Raw genomic sequence first — 22,607 nt, forward strand, 5'->3', positions numbered from 1 at the left:
AAAAAGTATGGCAGACTTCGTGTCTGCCGAAAGTTCATAAGTTCGTTATCTTCTCGAAGTGAGAGAAATTCTTCGGAGGTGGGACAGAAATTCCGTGACGTATACAAGTGAGTTGAAGATTGAAGCGGGGTCGAGATCGTCAACGTGCTAGGGCCACGAAGATGGTCGTATCTTATTTCCGGGCTAATCCGATTACCGTTATTCCCCTTTGATCGGAAAGCTCTTACCGTATAAAACTTATACGTGTTCAGATTGCCAAACCATCTTTTGCCTCCTGTTACTCTAAAAGAATCTTCCTCCTCTCGTGGATCAAGCTCAAGACTTTTACGTCTCACCCTCGCGGACGAATAACTTCTTCGCGTCCCCCTCCTCCCTCTCTCTTGCTCTCGTATTTTTTGGGTCAGAAAAACTATCCGGCATAGTGCAGCAGGTAAAATGACGCTGAGTATAAAGAGTATGTAACCAAGAATTTTTCATTCCTCAAGCACGAATAAAGTTTATTACTCGAAGGAATATTGAAAAAGTTATACCCTGTATGGAAAATTCATTTTCTTTGATAAATTCGCTTTTCCACCGTACCTCGTACGCGAGTGCTACCTTTTTTCATTATTATATCATAATGCTTTCTATGGCTACTTACAACAAAGAGTATATATTTCATTTCAATGAACTTTCCACACCGAATCGATCGTTTCTGAACGTTTTCCATTTTGTAATATCTTGCCACAATTGAATATAAAAATTACGTCATAAAAAAATCGATGTTAGAATATTTAAGTGAGATTAATTCTGCAACATTTTTTTCATTATTCAGAAAATTTTTGAAAAAGTTCGTTAATACATTCTGGGCGTAGTACATTCAAACAAGCGTACAAATAATGGAAAAATTTTCACAAATTATCGTTATTATGATTACTATGAATATTATAAATTTTATATATTAAGATTCACGAGCTGAGATGCTCTTTTGTTAGGGAATTTAAATTCAGCTCTTCCAGACTTTTAGAATTCTATATATAAGCGTTGGAGCTTGTTTGACCAAACATAATGTGAAAGGTCCGATGATACGTTGAGAAGTACTACTGGACGTCGAGGCAAGCCTTCCGTCACAGACTTTATCCATTTGAACCACGATGGACAACCTCTTTTTGTAGGATCAAGATGGCTTACAGGGATTACGAGTTTCCTCTTGCCAGATATTTCTCTATGTGTGTTTGTATTTATGGATGCGGCGTGTGTAAAAAAAGTCTGAAAAAGTCTTGGCGTGGTATCCGAGCGAATTGAAAAATCGTTCGTCTCTCTTGCTCGACGTTCAACTTCGTAAAAATAACGTATATTGTGCGTGCTCACAAAAATGTGTACATGAACAGCAACCATACAACTGAACGTTTTCATTAATAGATAATCGATCGAAAACTGCAATTTTTATGGTTTCAGTAAATGAAGTTTGCATAGAACCCGGTTATATTTTCATCAGTGCAAATTGATGCAGATTTTACTTCAATTTATTTTAGAAGCCATGCACAGAAAGATGAATGCACAAGAATCCACGAGAGTGAAGGACGTTAAAAAATTACTGAAAAACCAATTAAAAATTGTAGTACGTAGTCGGGTAAAAAAAGAAAAAATATTAATCGACCGAAGTATACAATGTACACATGTATTCACATGTGTGTGTGTGTGTGTGTTGCCAGGAGCACACAACTGCGGTATCATATTTCGTTCAAATAGTATGAATTCTTACAACTTTAATTGTGAAAACTGGAAGAGAAGAACGAACCATTCGGTAATTCAACCCTCGATATTGCATTTCAATTCCGTAAAAATGAATTTTTTAATTGTACTGCAGTATGTTGGAACCAGATTATTTTGGTTCAATTGATCCGAAAGGTTAATAGAATGTATCGCGAATAGCTTTTTTTGGACCGGAATTGAGAGGAAATCCTCGACAAACTGTTTTTATTTTTTCATGTAGTTACTCTAAAAATCGAAAAATCGGTGGAATTGAAAACGGGAAAGGCGAGAACACACAAGAGTGAGTCTGGAATTCCAATATGTTTTTTTATTGAGTGAATCAATGAATTTCATAGTTCACGAGTGGTAAAAAGTAAAAACTTTCGATGAAGAGAACCTCGATACGAACTGAAGTTTGCAACGTTGGAGTCTAATGAAATTAACGAAAAAAAGATTTGTAATTCACGAATTTTTTATTTCACGAAGTCATTGGTGTAAGTTGAACAACTACAATTGCAAATTCGGTATGAAACAAAATTGGAGAATTACTGGAATTATTGGAGAGCTTTTTCAGATCATTTCGTTGGACTGCAACGTTGCAAACTTCAGCGTTATTACTAACAAGCAGTAGCTGAGTAATTAGAAGGATAAGAGAAAAGGACAGAACAAATAAGAAGTAAGTACTGCGATGAACGAGAACCGTTCGAATCGTATTAAATTTGAAAAAATGGATTTTTTGCCCTGAAGCTTTTTATAAGTGGGAAAAGCGAACCGGGAAAAAAGCATTGAATATTTGTTTCAGCACCGCGGCGAGGGTTAGAGAACTGTCAAAATTTGCGACCATGTTTGTCTATATGGACGCGGATATGTGTATTTGTATTCACGTGGAGATCATCTGTACACAGCGATCTAAATATTGGGATTCATTCGTCATCGTTACCTCGTTTGTACTGCAGACGTTGGTTTTACGTTGCAATGTTCAGAACGCCTACGCCAACATTTTTCACACTATTAACCATTCTCCGGGATTTCGTGCGGAGAGTTTACTCGATCTTTCATTTTCGATAAAACCGTACCAACAGATCGATCAATTTATTTTTGGCACTGCGTACATAAATTCGTGGTTTTTGTGGAAACCTTCGCCATTGTTTTGACCTCGCTTTTCTATCCCATTTCTAAACTGTAAGCATGTTTCTGTGAGACCGCCTGAGCTTTAGCCCCAGCTACAACTTCCTGACGTACTGTGAGCCACCGTATTTGCACAAGGGCCAAGAAAAACCGAGGAAAATACGCTCGTGATTGTTTCTTTTACTGGATTTTACTCGACGAGTACATTCAGAAATTCATAAAAACTGTCTCCGGTTCAACGATCAAAGCGCGCGTTGGTGCGCATAGCCATAAGGTCCTCCAACTGAGTACGAACCTCCCCGGAAGCGGTTTACGAATTATTCGAAACCGGAAAAAATGGTTCCATTTAAATAATCCGCATTGTTTTGGTGGCTCGAAGATCGGCAGAAGAATTCAAATACCGAATAATTCATGTATCGAAATACGATTTTCTTAGGAAAGTCTTTAAATTTACACAGAGTTTCAATAGATAACCGACTGACACGCATATCAAATTTTAAAGGGTTCGTCTTATTGATTATTTACATTAACCTGTTTAAATATAAACAAAAAATACACAGGGGTATTAGAGACTATACATAAAAAATCGTTTATCTTTTCATATAACGAATGAATGAGTAAGTTTATGAAAAGGTAGACAATAACAATTAAGTATATAAAGAAGATTATATAAACGGCTTGTAATTTCATTCGCCAAAAAATAAGTTGAAAAAATGTATTTACAATTTTGAATTAATAACTCTGTCATTAATTTAGAGTGATAATATCTTTAATTAGGAAGTAAAAATCGACCGAATGTAGACACCCATAAAATACGATCCTTCGGGCAAGATCTACCTTGACCGCGAATCTCGGTATTTGAGTTTTCTCTTTAAGGAGTTTCGGTACAGAAGTCTAAATATTAAGAAATTTATCAAATTTGGTGATAATGTTCTTCAACATCAAGTGCGAAGACATAAATTTTTTCAAAATTTTCTTCTACTTAATTATCGAGTAATTACGCATTAAAGCGGATTTCTTATGCCCAGAATGTATACCTATAAATATATATGGAAACGCTTTGCTTATACACGTGAACTTAGTGATCAATTATTCGATAACTGTGTAGAAGAAAAATCTATAAAAATTTGTATTATCAAATTTGGCACTAAAGAATATGTTCACCAAATTTTACAAAATTCTGAACTTTTTGAAATTTTTTATGTTTTTAGCACGGTTTAGCATGGCAACACTGTATCGTCTGTACCGAAACTCCTTAATGTGGAATTTCGATGAAATGTTGCGAATAGTCGAATTATCGGCACACGTGTAAAATGTTTTTTCAATGCGTTACCCGGGTACGTAATTACTGCGGTGCGCGGTGGGCGTTTCAATAAAGGGTAATCATATGGATTAAGTTTAATTGCATCATTACTGAACCATAAAATAAAGCCATTGAGGTGCACTATGCAAACGTGATTGGGCGAATAATCAGAAGTCGATAATTCCCTTGAGCTTACAGACAAGTAGCCCCTACAGAATTCGAGTATGGAGATTGAAGCTTTCGGTATATCGGTGTGGGTCGAAGAGATGAACAAGCCCGTAAGGGTATTTGTACGTCCAAAAGCTGATGAGCTATTTGGGAAAGTGAAAACCTCGAGAAAAATTCAACTCTATTTATAAACCGAATGAGTTTTAGAGCCTGTTACCGTTCACGCGGGCGTCATTAAATTTAATTACAGACCATCTAAATTATCGGCAAAGCCGCGCCTAGCGGTAAGCTTCGCCGAGCCCTGGCTATTTGCTACAATAGTTTCGAAAAGTGAGAAAGGGAGTGAGATACGGAGGGAGAATGATAAATAGCAGGACGTGCGCGGATTGATCACAAATTTACAGTCTTAAGGTGGTTCCTCCACGAGACAGTTAAATTAGGAAATTATTTAAATTTGGCATACGTATTGTTTAACATATGAACAACACCTCTATAAAATTTTAACAAGTTTCACCATCCCGAACCCGCGATATATGTATAATTGAAGTTGACTCAATTAACATGTAACATATGGACCATGCATAGGCAAACAGCACATTATTAATTCTACTGCTAGTACTAAAATTAGGAAGTTTATAAAAAACGAGAAGGAGCTAGAGCAGGATATCACAGATATTGTGAAAAAAATTCAAGGTGATTGACCATCTAGTTTGACAGATATAGTCTCGAGAAGTACGAAGGTTTAGGTTGCATACGATATATTTTGCAAGCGAACATGTCGTCTGTATAGGCAACCTTTTCTGTGTTTTGAAGCGTAACCCAGATAATTCCGTCAAAAAATTTACTCGCGATGTCAGATCAAAAATACTTTTAGAATAAATTTTACGAAAGCAAATGATATTTGTACTATATCTGCTGGCACCGAGTGCGTATATAGCGTCTTTACAAAGTTAATGATTACGATCCGAACGAATTATCAACCCTTTTAATATGTAGACGGTACATAACTTTTGGTTGGGGCTGTCGCAGGGGATCGACCTTAAAAGCGATTACAAAACTTGACAGAAACAGGCGAAAAATCTGCAGAATTATTTCAACAATCGATAATAAAATCCAATCAATTCGTTCGTAAATATTCATACGAATTTATTTTAATCTCGTATCGAAAAATTTTTATTATCGAGCCTGGTTTTCGCTGTGCATGTTTTCGACGAAATTACGATGTTTTTGTTGTCAATTTCGTCGGGATGAAAATCCGATGAGCCAAAAATGAAAACAAAAATCAATTTACACACGAACTTCCCACACGAATGTCATTATTCATCTGATCCAATAAAAAGTCGTTGGACCCGAATACGGCAGAGTCCCGAGGACATTACATGGAAATAGTTTTAATGCTATAATTATCAGGGCATACGAATACGGCTCGTATCTATTTATCCCCGATAAATCTCATACTTTTGCATCTACCATGTTCCTTTGCGAATGGAAAACTGAAAAAATAAACGGAAAAACGAGAATTTACTATGCTGACAGTCACAATTTACAATACATTATTGATTTACAATACATTTCCCCTTTTCAGTAAGTGTTAGTCTGACATGGTGAATAACACTCGAAAACAAAACGAAATATAGTTCTCACGTGCATCACTTTTTGCTATCCACATAAAGCTGTTTAGAAATTAAGGGAAGAAAAATAGCGAAATTCAAAAAATACCATGTTGCATGTATTTGGTGCCTAAGTACTTTGAAAATTCTTGAAAAATAATATATTCCTCACTACACAAAACGAATCCGCGTTTTCTCCGTGTAGCTTCACAAAAGGCCAGTTGGGAGATGTAAAAAAGCGAAAAGACTGCAATCACGAAGAAAGCCCCGAGCAACTTAAAATACATACAAATTGTATCAAATGAATTTAGTACTAGAGAATCTACAGATTTTTTCACCCAAGAGAAGAAAAAAAAACAATTATACCCGGATGACTAACGAGTATTGAAAAAAGGTCTTTCTTCGGACGCGCTCCACCTCTTGAATCGCGTGGAATTCCCTGCAGGCTCCTATTACCACGATAGAATCTCGCCAACATTTTGTTTCGTCGTTATTTTAACAATGACCAAAAGGTTTTTCTGTTCCATCTATAGACCGAACCACGAGAAAACTCAACGAGTTCGTGACTCGTGGCTGAATTATTAAACTTAAGCTGAGAAATGTACGTGCTGAATAAAGACTCCATTCGGTAAGGGAACGAACTGATGAAAAGTGTAGTTTTTAGAACGCAGGAGAGAGAGATACAGTGAATGATGCATGGTTACTGTGGGGGGAAAAAATTACAGAAAAAAGCATTAAAAAAATATTGGAATAAACCTTCAATAATAAACAAGAGTTATAGGACGTTGGATAAAGCACTTTATCGATAAATAAAGCAAGGAAGATTATAAAAAAAAAAAAGAAAACAAAGTATTCATGCTTTGGGTATAAACAGCGTTTCTCGAAGCCTAAGAAAAGCTTCTACATATACCTCGATAACCTAAAACGATCGATACATCATTAATCGAAAGTTTCATAGCTCCGCATCCCCCTCTTTGTCTCTCGCCCCTTCCCTTTTCACTGTTTTTTCCTCCCTGCACCCTTTTTCCGTGCATACATCATGTGGCGTTTCTTATGGCTGTATCGCTCGAGACGATCGATTCTTCGTTATCGGTGATTTACTACTAAAAAGGGATGTTGCAAAGAGCTCTCCACCTTGTGCTCAGGGGGAGTGAAAAAATATAAGACAAAGAGGAGGAGTGAAAGCATGCTTCTCATCTCGAGCACGTTCGACTGACCCACTTAATGTTTGCTCTTATAACGTTGGTAAATCCACTCAAACTGATGGAGCATCTTACACATGCGCTATTCCTCTGCCAGAGATCAAGTACGTGACACTATTGACTCGATGTAATTTAGTCCGATCAAACGTACTTAGAAAATTTGCCAAAATTCATCCAAAAATTGGATTAAGAACTCAGTCTGGAAGCCTATTGAGTACCGTAAAAAAATAACATGAGAAATATTCAAAAAACGTAAGTTTAACCCTAATCTCTCGCTTGGGGTCTAAACGACCCCTACTCGCGAAGATATTTGACGAATGAAATCAACTGAAAAATTTAGTGTTTTCGTGATGTGGCTGAAGTTTGCAACGTTGGATTCCAACGAAATGATCTAAAAAAACCCTCCAATTATTCCAGTAATTCTCCAATTTCGTTCTCTGCCAAATTTGCAATTCATAGTTTTTCAACCTGCAACGACACTTCGTGAAATTAAGTAATTGGCCAATTACAAATGTTTTTTTTTTCGTTCATTTCGTTGGCCTCCAACGCTGCAAACTTCGGCGTCGTTTTTCGTGTCGCTTCCCAGGGGCTGGACTAGCTTCTAAGGAGTTCGCTCCATCGCTCTCTCTAACCGTGAGAAAATACAAAATTTATTAAAATTTATATGTATGAAGGTACACGTCTATGGTTGTCGATGCATTTTACATGTATGGGTACAAAGAGTAAACTGGAAAATTTTCCAATATTTATGTGCATACACATTATAATAGATGCGGTGTGATTTATAAAACGGTAATCACTCGTCCGCCCTTGCCACACTCTCTGTACGTAAATTTCAGACGTCGAAATATCACAAATCTCTTGTGCATAGAGAAATAAGTGTTATGATTTTGTTTTAGGTTATCCAACGAACGATTTATCTTGGCATTCAACGAGGAAACAAAGCCTCCCATTTGGCGATCTATATTTTATTTCGCTACCCGCCGCCACCTTTGTTGCTCCCTCTGCAACTTCATTCTCTTTCATTTCGATTAAATACGCAGTGGAGAGCGTTTATTTCATTTCCGTTAGTCTCGCCCTCGAAGCTTAATTGCACGCACGCAACGGACAAAAAATGGGCAAAAAGCGGTCACGAGAATGGGGGGGGGGGGGGGAAAAAAGATAAACATTTATAACTTTGCGTACATTTAGCGTCGCGAGGGATGCTTACCTGCCCGCCCCCTACATCCCTACACATAAATTCCCAAACCATTTTCCGAAGCACTGGAATTTTCTCGCGTTCCCATATACATGCATTCTTCATTCAAGTAATGTGAGTTTTATATGTGTATATGCGATATGGGACCGAGGTTACGGCACTCGTGGGAGAGAAATTACGGGAACATTACGTGAACAGTCGTTAGTTAATTTTCCCAGAGAGTCTCGTGTGCCCGGGGCTACTCGCTACTCTCTACTCTCTCCTCTCTCTCTCTCTCCTCCCGACATTTCGTTGAGCCTCGCAGAAAAGTCCAGAAATAACAAAAATGTGGAACAGATAACGAGATGTAAATTCATTATCATTTGAGAGTAGGAATAACGATGCGTAAGCAAATGAGATAGCGGTAAACTCCCGAATAACTCGAATTCGTTTCATCCCTTTAACCTCTATCTTTTCGTTCTCTTCCCTCGACAAAGTACTTTATCTACACATTCTTGGTCATAAACAACTCCAAAATTTTGTAAACCACTTTTCAAATGCATTATTCTCGGCATAAATTATAATATTAAATCTCGGAATTTCGAGGGATTCATTTCCATTCATGCAAATATGATTTTTCGTTTTCATACAAATTATATAAAGTATTACCAAAAGGTTTATAAATCCATGCCCGATAACGTTGCACTCCAAACGTTTTGTCTACTTTTCAAGAGCATATGTAGAGATGCTATCAATTTTACAATCTTTATCCGTCACCTCGTGCGGGAATCGTAAATTTGATAGAGATTTGATAGATCTACGATCGATCAAATCACATGGTTTAGTATACTGACACGAGGAATAAGTATTTTCAAAAGACGAGAGAATGCCATACGATACCGCGTAACGAGTATCGATTCTGTGGAAAAATAAACCAAATAACGAGAGCTAGCACACCAAGAGTCTCTAGTTGAATGAGCTCAGCATTTGCTCGCAGGGAGTAAAGTTGGTTAAAGTTACTTTCCGCTCCGCTGGTTAGAATTTTCAGTGATTCTCATTTGTGTGCTGATCTATATCTGAAGCTGTTACAAATTTTGTGAACTAAAAAAAAAACTAGAGTATTCGAACGTCCGATTCTCGTTAATAAATTAAGGGCAGAGTAACGTCTATTCGGTGGAAAAAAGACCAAATTTTAAGAATTTTTTTAGGCGCTACAAATAAGCAAATCAATTTTATTGATCGTGACATTATATTGCAATATATGTGAACAATATTTCGAGAATTCTAAAAACTCGAACATCAATAATTAACTCGATGGTAGCAAATGTTTAGAAGCACTTCAAAAAAAAGTTGTTCATCGGTGAACAGTATAAATCGAAATCTACTCGACCGATCCTTTTGAAATTTGGCATTCCTTACAAAATTCCTTCCTTCCTTACACAATTAACCAGGTATCTAAAAGAGGATTTTTTTTCTTCTAGTGAAAACACTGATTTTCGTCTAAAAAATGAGTCTATTTGTTTCGTAAAATGAATAATTATGAAATATTGGGAAAAAAAGTTCTCGTAGATACCTGGTCAATTGTGTAGGGAAGTGCCATGCCAAATTTCAAAAAGATCGATCGAGTAGATTTCGATTTACACTGTTCACCGGTGGACGCAACTTTTTTCCGAAGTGCCTTCGCTACTATCGAGTTAATTATTGATATTCGAGTTTCAAAAATTCAGAAAATCTTGTTTATATATCGTGCTATGATGCCACAATCTGTGAAAAAAAATTGTTAAAATTTGTTTCACTGGATTGAAGTTACCCCACTCTTAACCTACCAAAAGCTGTTATATCATCGATCAAACTAGAGGTTTGATTTCTCAAGCTTGAAAAAGGTTGATATAGAACATCCCGAATTTGTACATTGAAAACAAAAGAAAAAAAAAAGGAGGAATTATCATGGAGCTGGTAATCGCTTATTCATGTCCGGGGGCAATGACACTTGCCAAAAACTTAAATGAGACCGTTATGTTAATTAATTATAACTGAATTGAATTTTGCAAGAACGCGCGGCTTTCAAATCCCCGATGCAGACAGCTTGAACGAAAAGAAAAGGAAGGGCTTCTCAACTTCCATTAAACACCGCGATTCTGCAAGAGTTAACGACATCGAAGAGCTCGTTCCATCTATATATACAAATATACATAATAATTTATGTATATCAATTGCTCTATCGCCGCTTTCTCAACATAATGAAAGAAAAATGTCACGGAATAATATCGTATAAAATGTCAACTCATTTGGACGATTTTCGTCGCTAGTGCGAATCGTTACTAGGACCACGTTGAAGTTTGCAACGTTGCAGTCCAACGGAATGAAAGACAAAAATATTTGTAATTCGCGAATCTTTTATTTCACCAAGTATCGGTGCAGTTTGAAAAATTACCAATTACAAATTCGACAGGGAACGAAGTTGCAAAACTACTGGAATTATTGGAGGATTTTTAGATCATTTCGATGGATCTCTGACGTTGCAAACTTGAGCATCATTTATCACCATCATTTTTTATTTAGCAACTTATGGACTTGATAGTGTCTATTATCGTATATACTTGTTAGAATAACGATGCACTTTGGTCAACAGCCTTTCGTCCCCATATTAAGTGGGTTTTCACACAGTTGTCATGAAGCACAACTGCAAAGGGTTTTCACTTACACCCCCTGGCAGCTCCTGATTTTTCCCAACTACTCATGGATTTCGGTTTCCCACGTGATCGTGTAAAGAGAAACGAATTGAGTTGTTTCGACTCGGTTCTCCCAATATCCATAAGCCTCATTTCCAAACGAAACTTCGAAGGGGTTACTCGTGCTAATATAAGCGCGATCTTTCCTTTGACTGGATATCGCAGTGTTCCATTTCCACGAGTCTACTACAGAAGTCAGCTCCCCAGGCTCCCTGGCGCTGTTTCAAGTGAGCTCACGTATTATCGGCATTCCGTTTTCCCTAAACCAAATATCTGTTCCAATAAAAATCTTTTTTTTCGTTGTTAGCATTAAAATGCTCCGCAAAACTTGTCACCAGGAAACTTTCGATGCAGATATCTTTGTGAGAAGATGTTCAAAGTCCGAAGGACTACTAACCACCGGATGTTCATGAGCATCGGATTCAGGGTAAGAAAAAAAAATATAATTAGCAAGATTGTCTTGAAATAAGATTTCGTCGCCGAAGATTGCGTTCTGACGTAATGTGTCTATCGATTAAACATAAGTAACCGTATCTAGAATGCGTTACCGAAGTTATTTGACCGACAGAGTGTCGTGTATAAGCAGATTACTTATCATTGAGAGAGAAGCAAAGCCAGACAGAAATTACGTACACTTAACGAGCAAGAACTTTCGTATAAGTGTTCTGAGAGCACCGCCCTGTTTGAATAAGTGTCTGAAGATTTTTTTTTCTCACCTCGTGACGGTGAGAGTGGGAGAATCTCTTTCTCCCTCAGTATCTCTCTATTTCTCTGAATCTTTCTCTTTCTCCCTCTCTCGGTCTCGCAGTTTGTGATGCTAGAGTGATTGAGGTAAAGAGTGAAACGTTCGTGTGAGGTCGAAGCTGTAAGCATGTGTAGTATTGAGTGCGAATGTGTGCGAAGCGCTCTCTGGCGGCCCGCGCAAGGCCAGACCACACGAGAGTCTCCTCTGATTGGTCGAGCCGACATCGTACGATGGTCCCTCTTGTTCGCGTTATAAATACCATTACATTTTGTTGCTTGTGCTCGCGGTCGCTGCGGTACGCACACGCACACGAATCCACTCGCGAAAACACACACGAAGATTGTACTTGCATACTCGCTCCAAAAAAACGGTACAAACATGAGCAAACGACGCGAAGACCCGACATGAGGTGTGCGTAACGAATCTCTACATTCAAAATATCAGTATACATATATTTAGGTGGCAAGTGACACGCGCCAATGACTGCAGGAAATGTGTAAGACAGGTACTCGCTAACTCGCGAACCCGCACGAATAATCTCCGGGCCACAAAATATGCGAGGGAAGCGTTAGGGGATTTCGTTGTCATGACGTATCCGGACAATCGGTCAATTTCAATTTTGCATATACGTACAAAGAGTACGATGAAAAAAACAAACTTCTGAGAATAACGTCAAAGTGCGGGCTTCACTGGCGAGGTAGTTTTGCCCCGATAAATCCGTATCGGACACATGTTGCTGCCAAGCTCCAATAACGAGCTCCGATAACTCGAACTATTCCACATTGCTCGATGGGCTCGGGTTTTTACGATTGGACATTAATTCCAACACTTTTTTATTTCGTGAATCTTATCCCTTTGCTGTTTAATTGGTTTGATAACAACTGTAGAGATTACGTCTCATGCCGTTGACTTATTTGATAGATTTTAAGGGACTTTGCTTTGCGATTTTTCCATCAGAGAAATGATGCTAAATGAGTTTTATTCGTGAGCTTCTAATAATGGAAAAATTAGACACTTTTATGAGGAATCGGAATCGCGGTGTGAAGCGTTTGAGGCCCGTCTGCGTTTTATTTCTCCAACGAACCGTTCAAATTTGACATCTGCAATTAACGACGCATCGTCATCAGGATATGCACTGGAAACCACGGCGGATACGACGCTGAAGTTTGCAACATTGGAGTCCACCCATTTTTTTATTTCACCAAGTATCGCTGCAGTTTGAAAAAAAAATTGGAAAATTACTGAAATTATTGGAGGGTTTTTTAGATCATTTCGTTGGATTCCAACGTTGCAAACTTCGGTCATCGTCGGATATATTCTTCGAAATATATATCTGCAAATACAGACATATCGATGAAGTTACAACGCCTATTCTCATACATTTAAGGTCGTTGTCTGGTCACGTCTCGTATCGTTGCGAGCAAATGTGGATTAAGTTCCGTTTACATCGTTATTTTGAGAGTCCAACACTCTGATCCGCAATATCCAAAGACAAGTTCCCGCTCCTATTATGATAATTATGGCACCATCAATATGGAGTCCTGTTACAATGTTTCGTTATCACGAGGATTTCTGACAAGGATTTCCACATCAAAGCTGTTTCCTACCGCAACTAATTCACTGGATTTCGAAAGTGTCAAGTCATTGAACATTTTTTATATTGATTTTCGATTAAAGAAGTTTTCTGAGGTACCCTTCAGGCTCCAAATCGATATCCTGTCTTTGGTAGAATCGAGTGTAAATAAATGAACGTCAGATTCGTGGCGAAATTAGGTCGAAGACTGTACAAATAGACTTTTAACGTGATTATCAAATGGAATAATCGTACCGACTCTTTTATTGACGAATGCATATAATCATTCATTCTGTGTGTGCGTGTGTGTGTGTGTGATAAATGTTTTTGTAGAACCGTGACGATGTCTGACGACTGACGCGCTACTGGGATAAAAAACATCGCGAACAGTTCCACTTTGTCCGAGGGAGAGCCAGTGTCAATTATCTCATGAAACAATATTAACGAATCTACGATCAACGCGCCGCGAACAGTCGACTCGCGTGTTTTTGTATAAAAATGATGCATGCGCAAACTGCGAAATATAAATCGGTGACGCGTGTCTTTGGATCATCGTACTCTGCGGCGCGATCGCAAGGAAAAAAGATCTAAAAATGCGAAATTTGGTGGCAAAGTTTCGTTCGAAGCCTCCGATTAGTTTTGTTGGTCCTAGCGATAGATTGAAACAAAGAAGCCAACATGATCGTTCCGTCAAACGAATGTTTGTCGAGAGGTATTTCGTGAGTGATCCTAATTTCGGGCTGTCAATTAAATTTAAAAAACACACATACGCACGGATTAATAGGCGAAAAAATTCAATAAAATCTCCAAATGGGTTTGGAAGTGGTCATCTTCTTATTTTTTGCAACGAACTGAGTCACCGCCGAACGAATGAACATTTAAATTCAAACCTCGTATTCGAAAGCTCTTTCACTGTCATTTGATCCGATAAAGGAAAGTTGCTTCGTACAAAACGACCATTATTCTCTTTTCCAGAGCACTTAGACGCGCGATCTCTGTTTATAGTTATTCGAGCCTTTTATAAGCAGAAAAACCGAAGCACGCAGAGCAGACGCTAGGATGAAGGGTCTACGAGTCCGTGACTCAAGACCGGTCGAGGGCCTTTTTTTATACAGATTCGCGCCTCCAGGAGACTCGTTTGTATTGCAGGAAGACAAGACATTGACTCGATCTTGACGAGAGGGAGCACAATCCCACAGCATTTCAATGTCAGCCGATATCGAGAATCAAACTGATAAAGGAGTTCATTGATGTATTCATATGTTTATATAAATACATCCACTCAGATATGTGTATCAAAAAGTAATAAAAAGATATACACGTGGATCTCAATCTATCCAGACTGTGCGCCAGACAAAACGGGTTATCGGCAAGGTTGAGGTCAGACGTTGCAGACGTCAGTGCGCCGGCCAAAGATAACCGGAACTCCGATAAATATATGTGGCTACATATCTCGGGGTTATATACTCGGGGGACGGTCAACATATTTACGTTCGTTTTCGTTTATATACACGAAATCGCTTGAGTTAGATAAGTTTGAAGTTCGATGAAATTCGAACAAATAAAATGAAATCGAGGCATGAGGCACGAAATCGAATCAAATTAATTTAATGTCGAAAAGTCGAAACTTTCGTTCGGAATTATCATTACCGGTAATCACTGACGAGTCGATTAATAACAAATTTTACTTTCAATCTAGATGACGGGAGATAAGATAATTTAAGCTAAGATATTAACCATGCAGATAACGAATACGTAACAATGCGTAATTAACTATTGAAGAAAGAAATTTTGAAAATTTTCGAAAACAATTGGAACCGCCATCGCTCCGGTAAAGACTCTCTGGGAGCGACTCCTCGTGACATAAATGCATGACGCTGAAGTTTGCAACGTTGGAGTCCAACGAAATGATCTAAAAAACCCTCCAATAATTTCAGTAATTCTCTAATTTCGTTCTCTGCCGAATTAGCAATTCGTAGTTTTTCAACCTGTATCTTTACTTGGTGAAATAAAAAATTGGTGAATTACAAATGTTTTTTTCGTTCATTCCGTTGTACTCCAACGTTGCGAACTTCAGCGTCGTATAAATGCACTTGTCTCAGAGTCGCTGGCACGGTGTTCTAGATCCAAAGAAACCCTCGAATGATTCCAGTAATTCTCCAATTTCGTTCCCTGCCGAATTAACAATTCGTAGTTTTTCAAGCAGCACCGATACTTGGTGGAATAAAAAATTGGTGAATTACGAATGTTTTTATCGTTCACTTCGTTGGACTCGAACGCTGCGAACTTTAGCGTCATACACTCTCAATTCATTTGAAAGAAACAAGAAAAGGAACGAAGGCGCAGTGCTTTTGGATCAAACATACTACAAGGCCGTAGCAAGAAACCAGGAGGCATCCTAGCAACGTAAAGTCGTCGATACTTGAAATGCAAGTATTAAAAACAAGTGGAACATTTATATATACTCATGTCGATAAACGACGAGTCTAATTGCAATGTTACCGGGGCTTTTAACCGTAAATCTGCAACTCGTAAAGCTCCTATGAAAAGACAGTGACCGAGTAGAAAGTTATTTTATTTTCTTTCCAACCGCGCGTATACCCAAACACGTGGAGACATACCTACTGCTGGAATTTATAAGGGAAGGCGCGCGCGCGCGCACAATTATTTATTCCTTGTGTATAGAGTATGGGAAAGGTCGATACATATAACATCCGGTCTAATTGCACGTCAATTTCCAGAAGTTCGACGAAGCTCGACGAACTGTATAATTATCGAGGAAGTTAGACCGGCTGAAGAGAGGGAGTCGCAGGCACGTGGGTCGCAAGGGAAGGTTTTATCAAGCGTCTATAAAGCTTGTATTCGTGAGAGCTTAAACATTGATGTTGCGCGCTTGTTGCTATAAGCATTCACGCAACAAAAAGTAGCCACTTTAGTATCTAGCGTCCGAGTCCATCGATGCTGGAAGACTAGTAGGACGCAAACGTACAATAATAACTCATTCCTAAGCTTCGTCGCGACCCCCGCGCAAAGCTTACGCATGGACAAACATTCTCCCACACACGTTCCAGCCATTAGGCATGCTACTAAACAACAACAAAAAAACTTTATCGTCGCTGCTCTCGCTGAGCTCGAGGGGGTTAAAACGAGCCACGTGTGACATTTTCTATACACACGTTTTAACAATGCCACCGAAGCTTCGCCACTGTTCATTTTTTTTATAAAATACCCTAGAAAAAAGCGTTGGAAAGTCCCGTCGGTTTGTTTGGATCCAAAAAATAAATAAACAGTTGATAGTTGCACGTTTGGGAACGCGTGACCGTGGTATGACAAAGGATGAAATGTATCATTAAAAACACTTATGATAACCGGGAACCGGAGAATCCAAGCGTGCAAGGATGGCTTTACAGGTAAAAATAAAAATTCAATTTCAGCCATTCGTGCAAGGTGAGTTTTAAACTCGTGTCAAATCCACACAAATCCGAGTCAGATGACGAGATAAAGAAAAAAGAGAGGGTTGAAAGTTTAGAAGGAACCGAAGTCAAAATGCAACGTGCATTTTCGAGGCTGTCAGAAAAATTTGAAACGTCTCAGAGATGAAATTCTTCTCCAGCAGGGGGCAGAGAATTAAAAGAAAAAAAACATAAGATGAAACAAGAGCCACTCGACGCGTCTGTCGCTTTTCATTTATAATATTAGTAACGCTCAATCTTCGTTTTACAAAACGGTTTTATTCACTTGGAAATTCGAAATTAAAAATGAGAATAATCTTCATACAGCATACAAATTTTCTATCAGAATAAAAGGAAAGAAATTCCTTTTCGTTCAAAGGGTATAAATGCGAACGCGATCGAACTTCCGCTTGTACCTATGCGTGTCTGCATTGCTGCATATTCGCATATGCGTGTGTGAAAGAAATTCCATGAATTCAAGCTTCATGGGGAACGTGGAATGCAGTCGGGGGTCGGGGTCGGACATTAACGAGTTCCATCAAAAGGGAGATGGCGGATAGAAATAAATGTTGAAAAACGAAGGATTATAGCACTCGACGCGAAAAAGAGCGTACGAATTCACAATACAATTGCGAAATGCTTGTTTAACTATTGAAATGCAAAATTCGAGTAAAATCAAAGTAAATTGAAATGGTTGAAACAGTTTACGTTCTCTTCCGAGAATCATCGAACTCCCAAACGTAAAATTAAATATTCTAAAAATTCGAGGACAACTGATAGTCGAATTTGAGTGTGCAGATTTCAAGATACATTTTTCGCATTCGTTTGGGGCCCGCCACTCTCGCTGAGACGAAAGCGCTTCTAGCAGGCAAATTTCCAAAAAGCTTAAAAATAAAGAAAATATTTATAAACTTGGTATATCAACAACTACACGAAAATAATGTGTATAGAAGAATTGAAAGCAGACTGAAAAATTAAAATTAGAACAGTCGGAAGGAGCGCTGCTCGTTGCTGTTAACTCGATGAGGTGAAAATTTCGCTAGACTCGTTTTGTAGCATACCCGAGAGAGAGAGAGCGAGAAAGACGCAGAAAGTGAAGAAGAAGAAAAAAGAATAAGTACGAAAGTGAAGATGATTTCCGCACTGCTGGTGCACTCAGCCTGGCACGTTTCACCGTCAGTTTGCATACTTCATAAACACTAAATTGGCAGAAACACTCATCCACATTAACGAATGTTCATTTGTACGTACGGAGCAACAAAGCGCATGCGGATCATGGAAATGAACGCGAGAGCGACAGGCTCGGAGAGAAAGAGAGAGGAGATGACGAAGGTAGATAACGCAGATCGCAAGAGTCGTCTCTGGTCCCTCACCAGAGAACAGTCGTGCCTGCGCGGCCCAGGTGTGCGGGCGCCAAGCTCATGTGTGTGCGAAAACGCGCTATATGTGGATGAGGAAAGGGAAAAAAACAGATGAGCAGAATGGGAGAACGTCGAAAAGAGTGAGAAAGAGCGAGAGAGAGACGGGGAGAAAAGCGCGTGGCTCACGCCCATCTCTTCGTCCAATAGCCAACGTATACGTCATCTCGTACGATGTAACGGAAAATACGTGCCCACGTGGTATGACTGGCTGGTAGATAGCACAAGTACGTCTGCAACCATTCTCGATACTCTCACGCACGAGCATACCAACAACGTTGAGCCTCCAACCGCACTTGCTCTTAAGTTATTTCGAGACGGAGAGCTAATTCTTCAGCTCTCTCATCCTTCTTTCGTCGCTTTGATCCTATGTCTATCTGTCTCCGTCTCCAATTCTCATGATCTTCGTTGCGAAAACTACGAGAGCTGTGTGACGATCGAACGAGCCCCTCGGATCGTTCGAGAATTCCTTGAAATAAATCCGATTTACTGTATGATTAATGAGCATATTCTTCGTCAATTGTAACGTCCTTCATCGCCACTTAACCATACGTCTGATTGCTCGAGTTTACAATCTTTCCTCCAACACTATTTTTATCAACTGTTAATGGATATTGGGACCCGAAAATATTCAAGTTTGTCACAAGTTTCTCGTTTTTTTTTCGTCCGCCACAGCAGTTCGTACGCAACGACTCGCCTGTCAATTTTTCTATCGTAAACATTTTATAATTAAAAACTACCAAGTTCGTTAGATTAAAAGTTCATTCTCGGTTATCGGACGACTGACGTTTTCGTTATTAAAAATGAAATTAACATCGAGTTCCCATATCGCGGAATTACCACTTCGTTTATCAGTTACACACCGTTTAGAGATACGGAACACTGAAAATGTCCAAACCGATTAAATGCGTAACGACTGAAATCATCGTAAATCGAATGGTTTGTTATTTTGCGAGTTACTTAATGCGAGTTACGTAGAGTAGACAGCATTGGTTAGGAAATAAAAAGGAAAACAATCGTCTGCTAAGTGCAATTGAAAAGATTCAAGACTGCGGCTATATTTGTCTATTCCAAGGAATTGCGAGGTATTGACAATGATACTCCAATGTTTATGCTGCTTGTGTGCGAGCATGTGCGTCGTTCGACTGGCGCTTGCACATCGAACGTACATTTAGGTCACTACGTCGAGTCATGACGAACAAGCGATATACGAAAACGTGTTATAATAGGAACACAGAATGGAGCGAATGTAAACAAATTATAATCGAGAGATACCGAATGGTATGGATTGAGTCCTGCAATTATTGGAAAATGTTAATCAAACAACATCTGAAGACAAACACATCTATATCGATAATCCGATCATACTACGTATGCGTTGACGTATTGTTGTCGCTCGTTGTATTTTTTCTTTAATTTGCATATTATTACGGAACATCGAGAGACGCAAATTGTTTTTATGCAAATACTTGAAACGTCTCGTGAATGGAGTATGAAACAAACATCAGATATATCGCAGCATCCGATGTCGTCTCATTGAAGAATTCGTCATACAAGTGTCGAGGAATCTCTCGACAAAGTTGCTTGATGAAATTACTCGGTTCATTAACAGTTTCGATGGAATGAGAAATTTGGGGAAACAAAGTTGATCAATTAGCCAATCTCTTGAGTCAAGGGACTGATTCACATTTATTTTCTTCGGTTCTATTCATTCACAATATCATTTCCCTTATCGTATCAATAAAAATTCGAAATTTATTCCTGAAAATACACTTGGACGAAACTTTTTGGAGATTTTCCGTTTCCACTTCATTCAAAATGGATTCAAATGAGATAAAAAGATCGTAAAATATTTGAATACTTACATGAATAAAAAGCTGTCATGATCAATGCAAACCAAGACAGTTGTTTTTCAACGACGTTCTTCATATTAAAATCTTGTCTCAGGAGCAACGAAATTATTGAAGAATTCACGCACAAATTTACGATGCAATTTTCTTCGGCGCTGATATACGGCTGATGAATAAAAGCACCGATTCGTCAATTCACTGAACTCAACGAGTGTTAAAGCTTCGATAAACTTGTGAAGTATTTGCGATCGAATTGTTTATCACGTCAATCGACTACAAGAATTTTATCTTAAGCTTCAGTTAATATATTGCGTTCTTCCTTACTGCGATGGGTCGATTTATCGCGACTTCGCACTTCGTTTTTTAATGAAATATTGATGGTAACTTATCAATAAATAGTGACAGTTCGAAAAACCGTCGTTCCTTCGGTTTTTAAGTGTTCATATAAGCCGGCTGGTTAAATCCTGAGAAGTTCCGTACAATTCGCGTTACTTACTCGGTGACCGGCTTGCTCGCTACTGAGCTCGAACACTGGCTTTTTGGCGGCACTCAGCTTTGAAGGTGGAGGATTGTGCGCATGCCCCAAGAGCTCACGCCACCTTTCCCCTCTTATTCTCTCTTTCGCGTCTCGCGATCCCGACACTTCTCATTCCTCTCTCCTCCGCAACCTCCTGCACAATCCACACACGCACACACTTACGCAGGCATCAGCATGTGTACTATCTTCTCACACTCTCGCGTAATTTTTTTCCTCGTCCTTAGGCCACCTCGAGTTTCTACCCCTCCTACTTTTTCACCTCGTTCTCGCGACTCGATCGTGACAAAGTAGTCGTCGCTGAATCGAGAGAGTTTCCTCGCTGCGAGGAACAAACGTGGCATTCCCGATCGACGGGACGCATGCTACAGAAATTTCGAATTTCGAAAGAACACAAATGCGGAAATTCAGGGGCAAACGAACTCTGAGGTTGTTGTCCTAAGGACCAGGCTCGTTAGCGTTCCCAGAATCCATTAAGTCACGAGGAATTAACGAAATCACATTTATTTCTTCACTCCCCGATGCTTTTTCAAGTTTCCTTGTAAAAACTCGTTTTTCTTTACCGAATGGACAAGGAAATCGACCTTTTTCATTAATTCTCATAAATTTTAAGTCAATATGTACAAAACCACGCGCAATTGCATTCGCCGGTGTTTCCAGGATGCCGATATAAAAAAAAAAAAAAAACACTCGTTGGTGTTACAAGCAGGCGATTGATTTTTTCAAAAATTATCCAGACATTATTTACCTTGCGTAAGAAACACAAACATACCTCGGACCGTGTGCCTTCACGATACTGCCGTGCATCCATCGATCACGTTGCTTAATCAATTAAGCACTATTTCTACTTCCCGATTTTTTTTCATCCTTCAAACTGACACGGAGGAGTCGATAAATGCTGGGAAATGCATGGATGTCAAATAGAAGAACATCGTTTGTTTTATTGTGTGCAAAAAAAGTCCATTTATTAAGCACCCTCTCTCTTTGTCCCTCACTCATTATTTATTCACGTTTCCTCATTTATTGTTTATTTCCTAATGTCGTATTTGTTTTTATTATTCGCATTAATCGAATTTGCCGAAGCAGCAACTTCGGAGCTGAATAATGGATGGTACACCAATTTTTCAACGCGTACCATAGGGAACGGTTCATTTTTTTATTCGAACCTTATCAAATATTGGCGAATATCACGGGTGATTCGAAAACATTATTGTAGGAACCTGCACGTGGAAGTTGAATCGATTTTTCGTAAAAACATTCCCGTTATACGATTCAAATAATCGAAGCTCCAGATACCCGGGACGAGGTTTAGATTTCTAGAGTTAAATTACTTCCCATTTTTTTTCCGATATGCGATTCAACTGCGTTCGTACAAGAACCGTACGCCAAAATATTTCGAGCCGTATTGATTCAAGTATGACGCGACCACGAATTCTGTGTTGATGGTATGATTTTTCTTCAGCAATACCCAGCTAAGTGAATGAAAAATCTTAAACATCGGAAATAAAAGCCATAATTTTAAGATCGAAATAAAGTACTTGCGACTACGCGAATTGAGTAAATAAAACTTTGGATTTGACAAAACACGAATTAAATCACTTTTTCTCTCATTACTATCGAATATGAATGAGAAAGTAAAGAATGAAACTTGTAAAGCTTCCAATTTCTCGATATTGTAATGTCCCATTAATTCGAGGTTCCAAACGCTCAGTAAATTCCAATTCATTCCCACGACAATATTTAATTTATCTTCTTTCTCTGTCAATAATCACGCGATATTACCTACCCCCTCCTTTCGTTATTAATATGTGTCTCGCACAGTTTGGCTCTGTGGCGGTTCTCGATTCGCTTTTGAAGTCGCGCGAGCTCGACTCGCCAACGCTGAACGCGCGCTCACTTTCCTCCCACCTTTTGAATCTTTTTTCTCAGTCTGCCTGTCCGCCCTCTCCTTTTATGCCTTCTTCATTCTCATTTTTATTC

General features: G+C 38.9%; 1 protein-coding gene across 1 annotated transcript in view; it reads right to left on the reverse strand.

Moving 5' to 3' along the window:
- The window catches only part of LOC122419486 (uncharacterized), a 33,995-nt gene extending 13,391 nt beyond the window's left edge, over nucleotides 1-20,604 (reverse strand). The window contains exon 1 of the mRNA XM_043434097.1: nucleotides 20,108-20,604. Coding sequence (XP_043290032.1) covers nucleotides 20,108-20,171 — 64 coding nt within the window. The 5' untranslated portion in view covers nucleotides 20,172-20,604. The remainder of the gene's footprint in view (nucleotides 1-20,107) is intronic.
- Between the last annotated feature and the right edge of the window lie 2,003 nt (nucleotides 20,605-22,607).

The sequence above is a fragment of the Venturia canescens genome, chromosome 1 (assembly GCF_019457755.1).
Source record: "Venturia canescens isolate UGA chromosome 1, ASM1945775v1, whole genome shotgun sequence".
NCBI lineage: Eukaryota > Metazoa > Arthropoda > Insecta > Hymenoptera > Ichneumonidae > Venturia > Venturia canescens.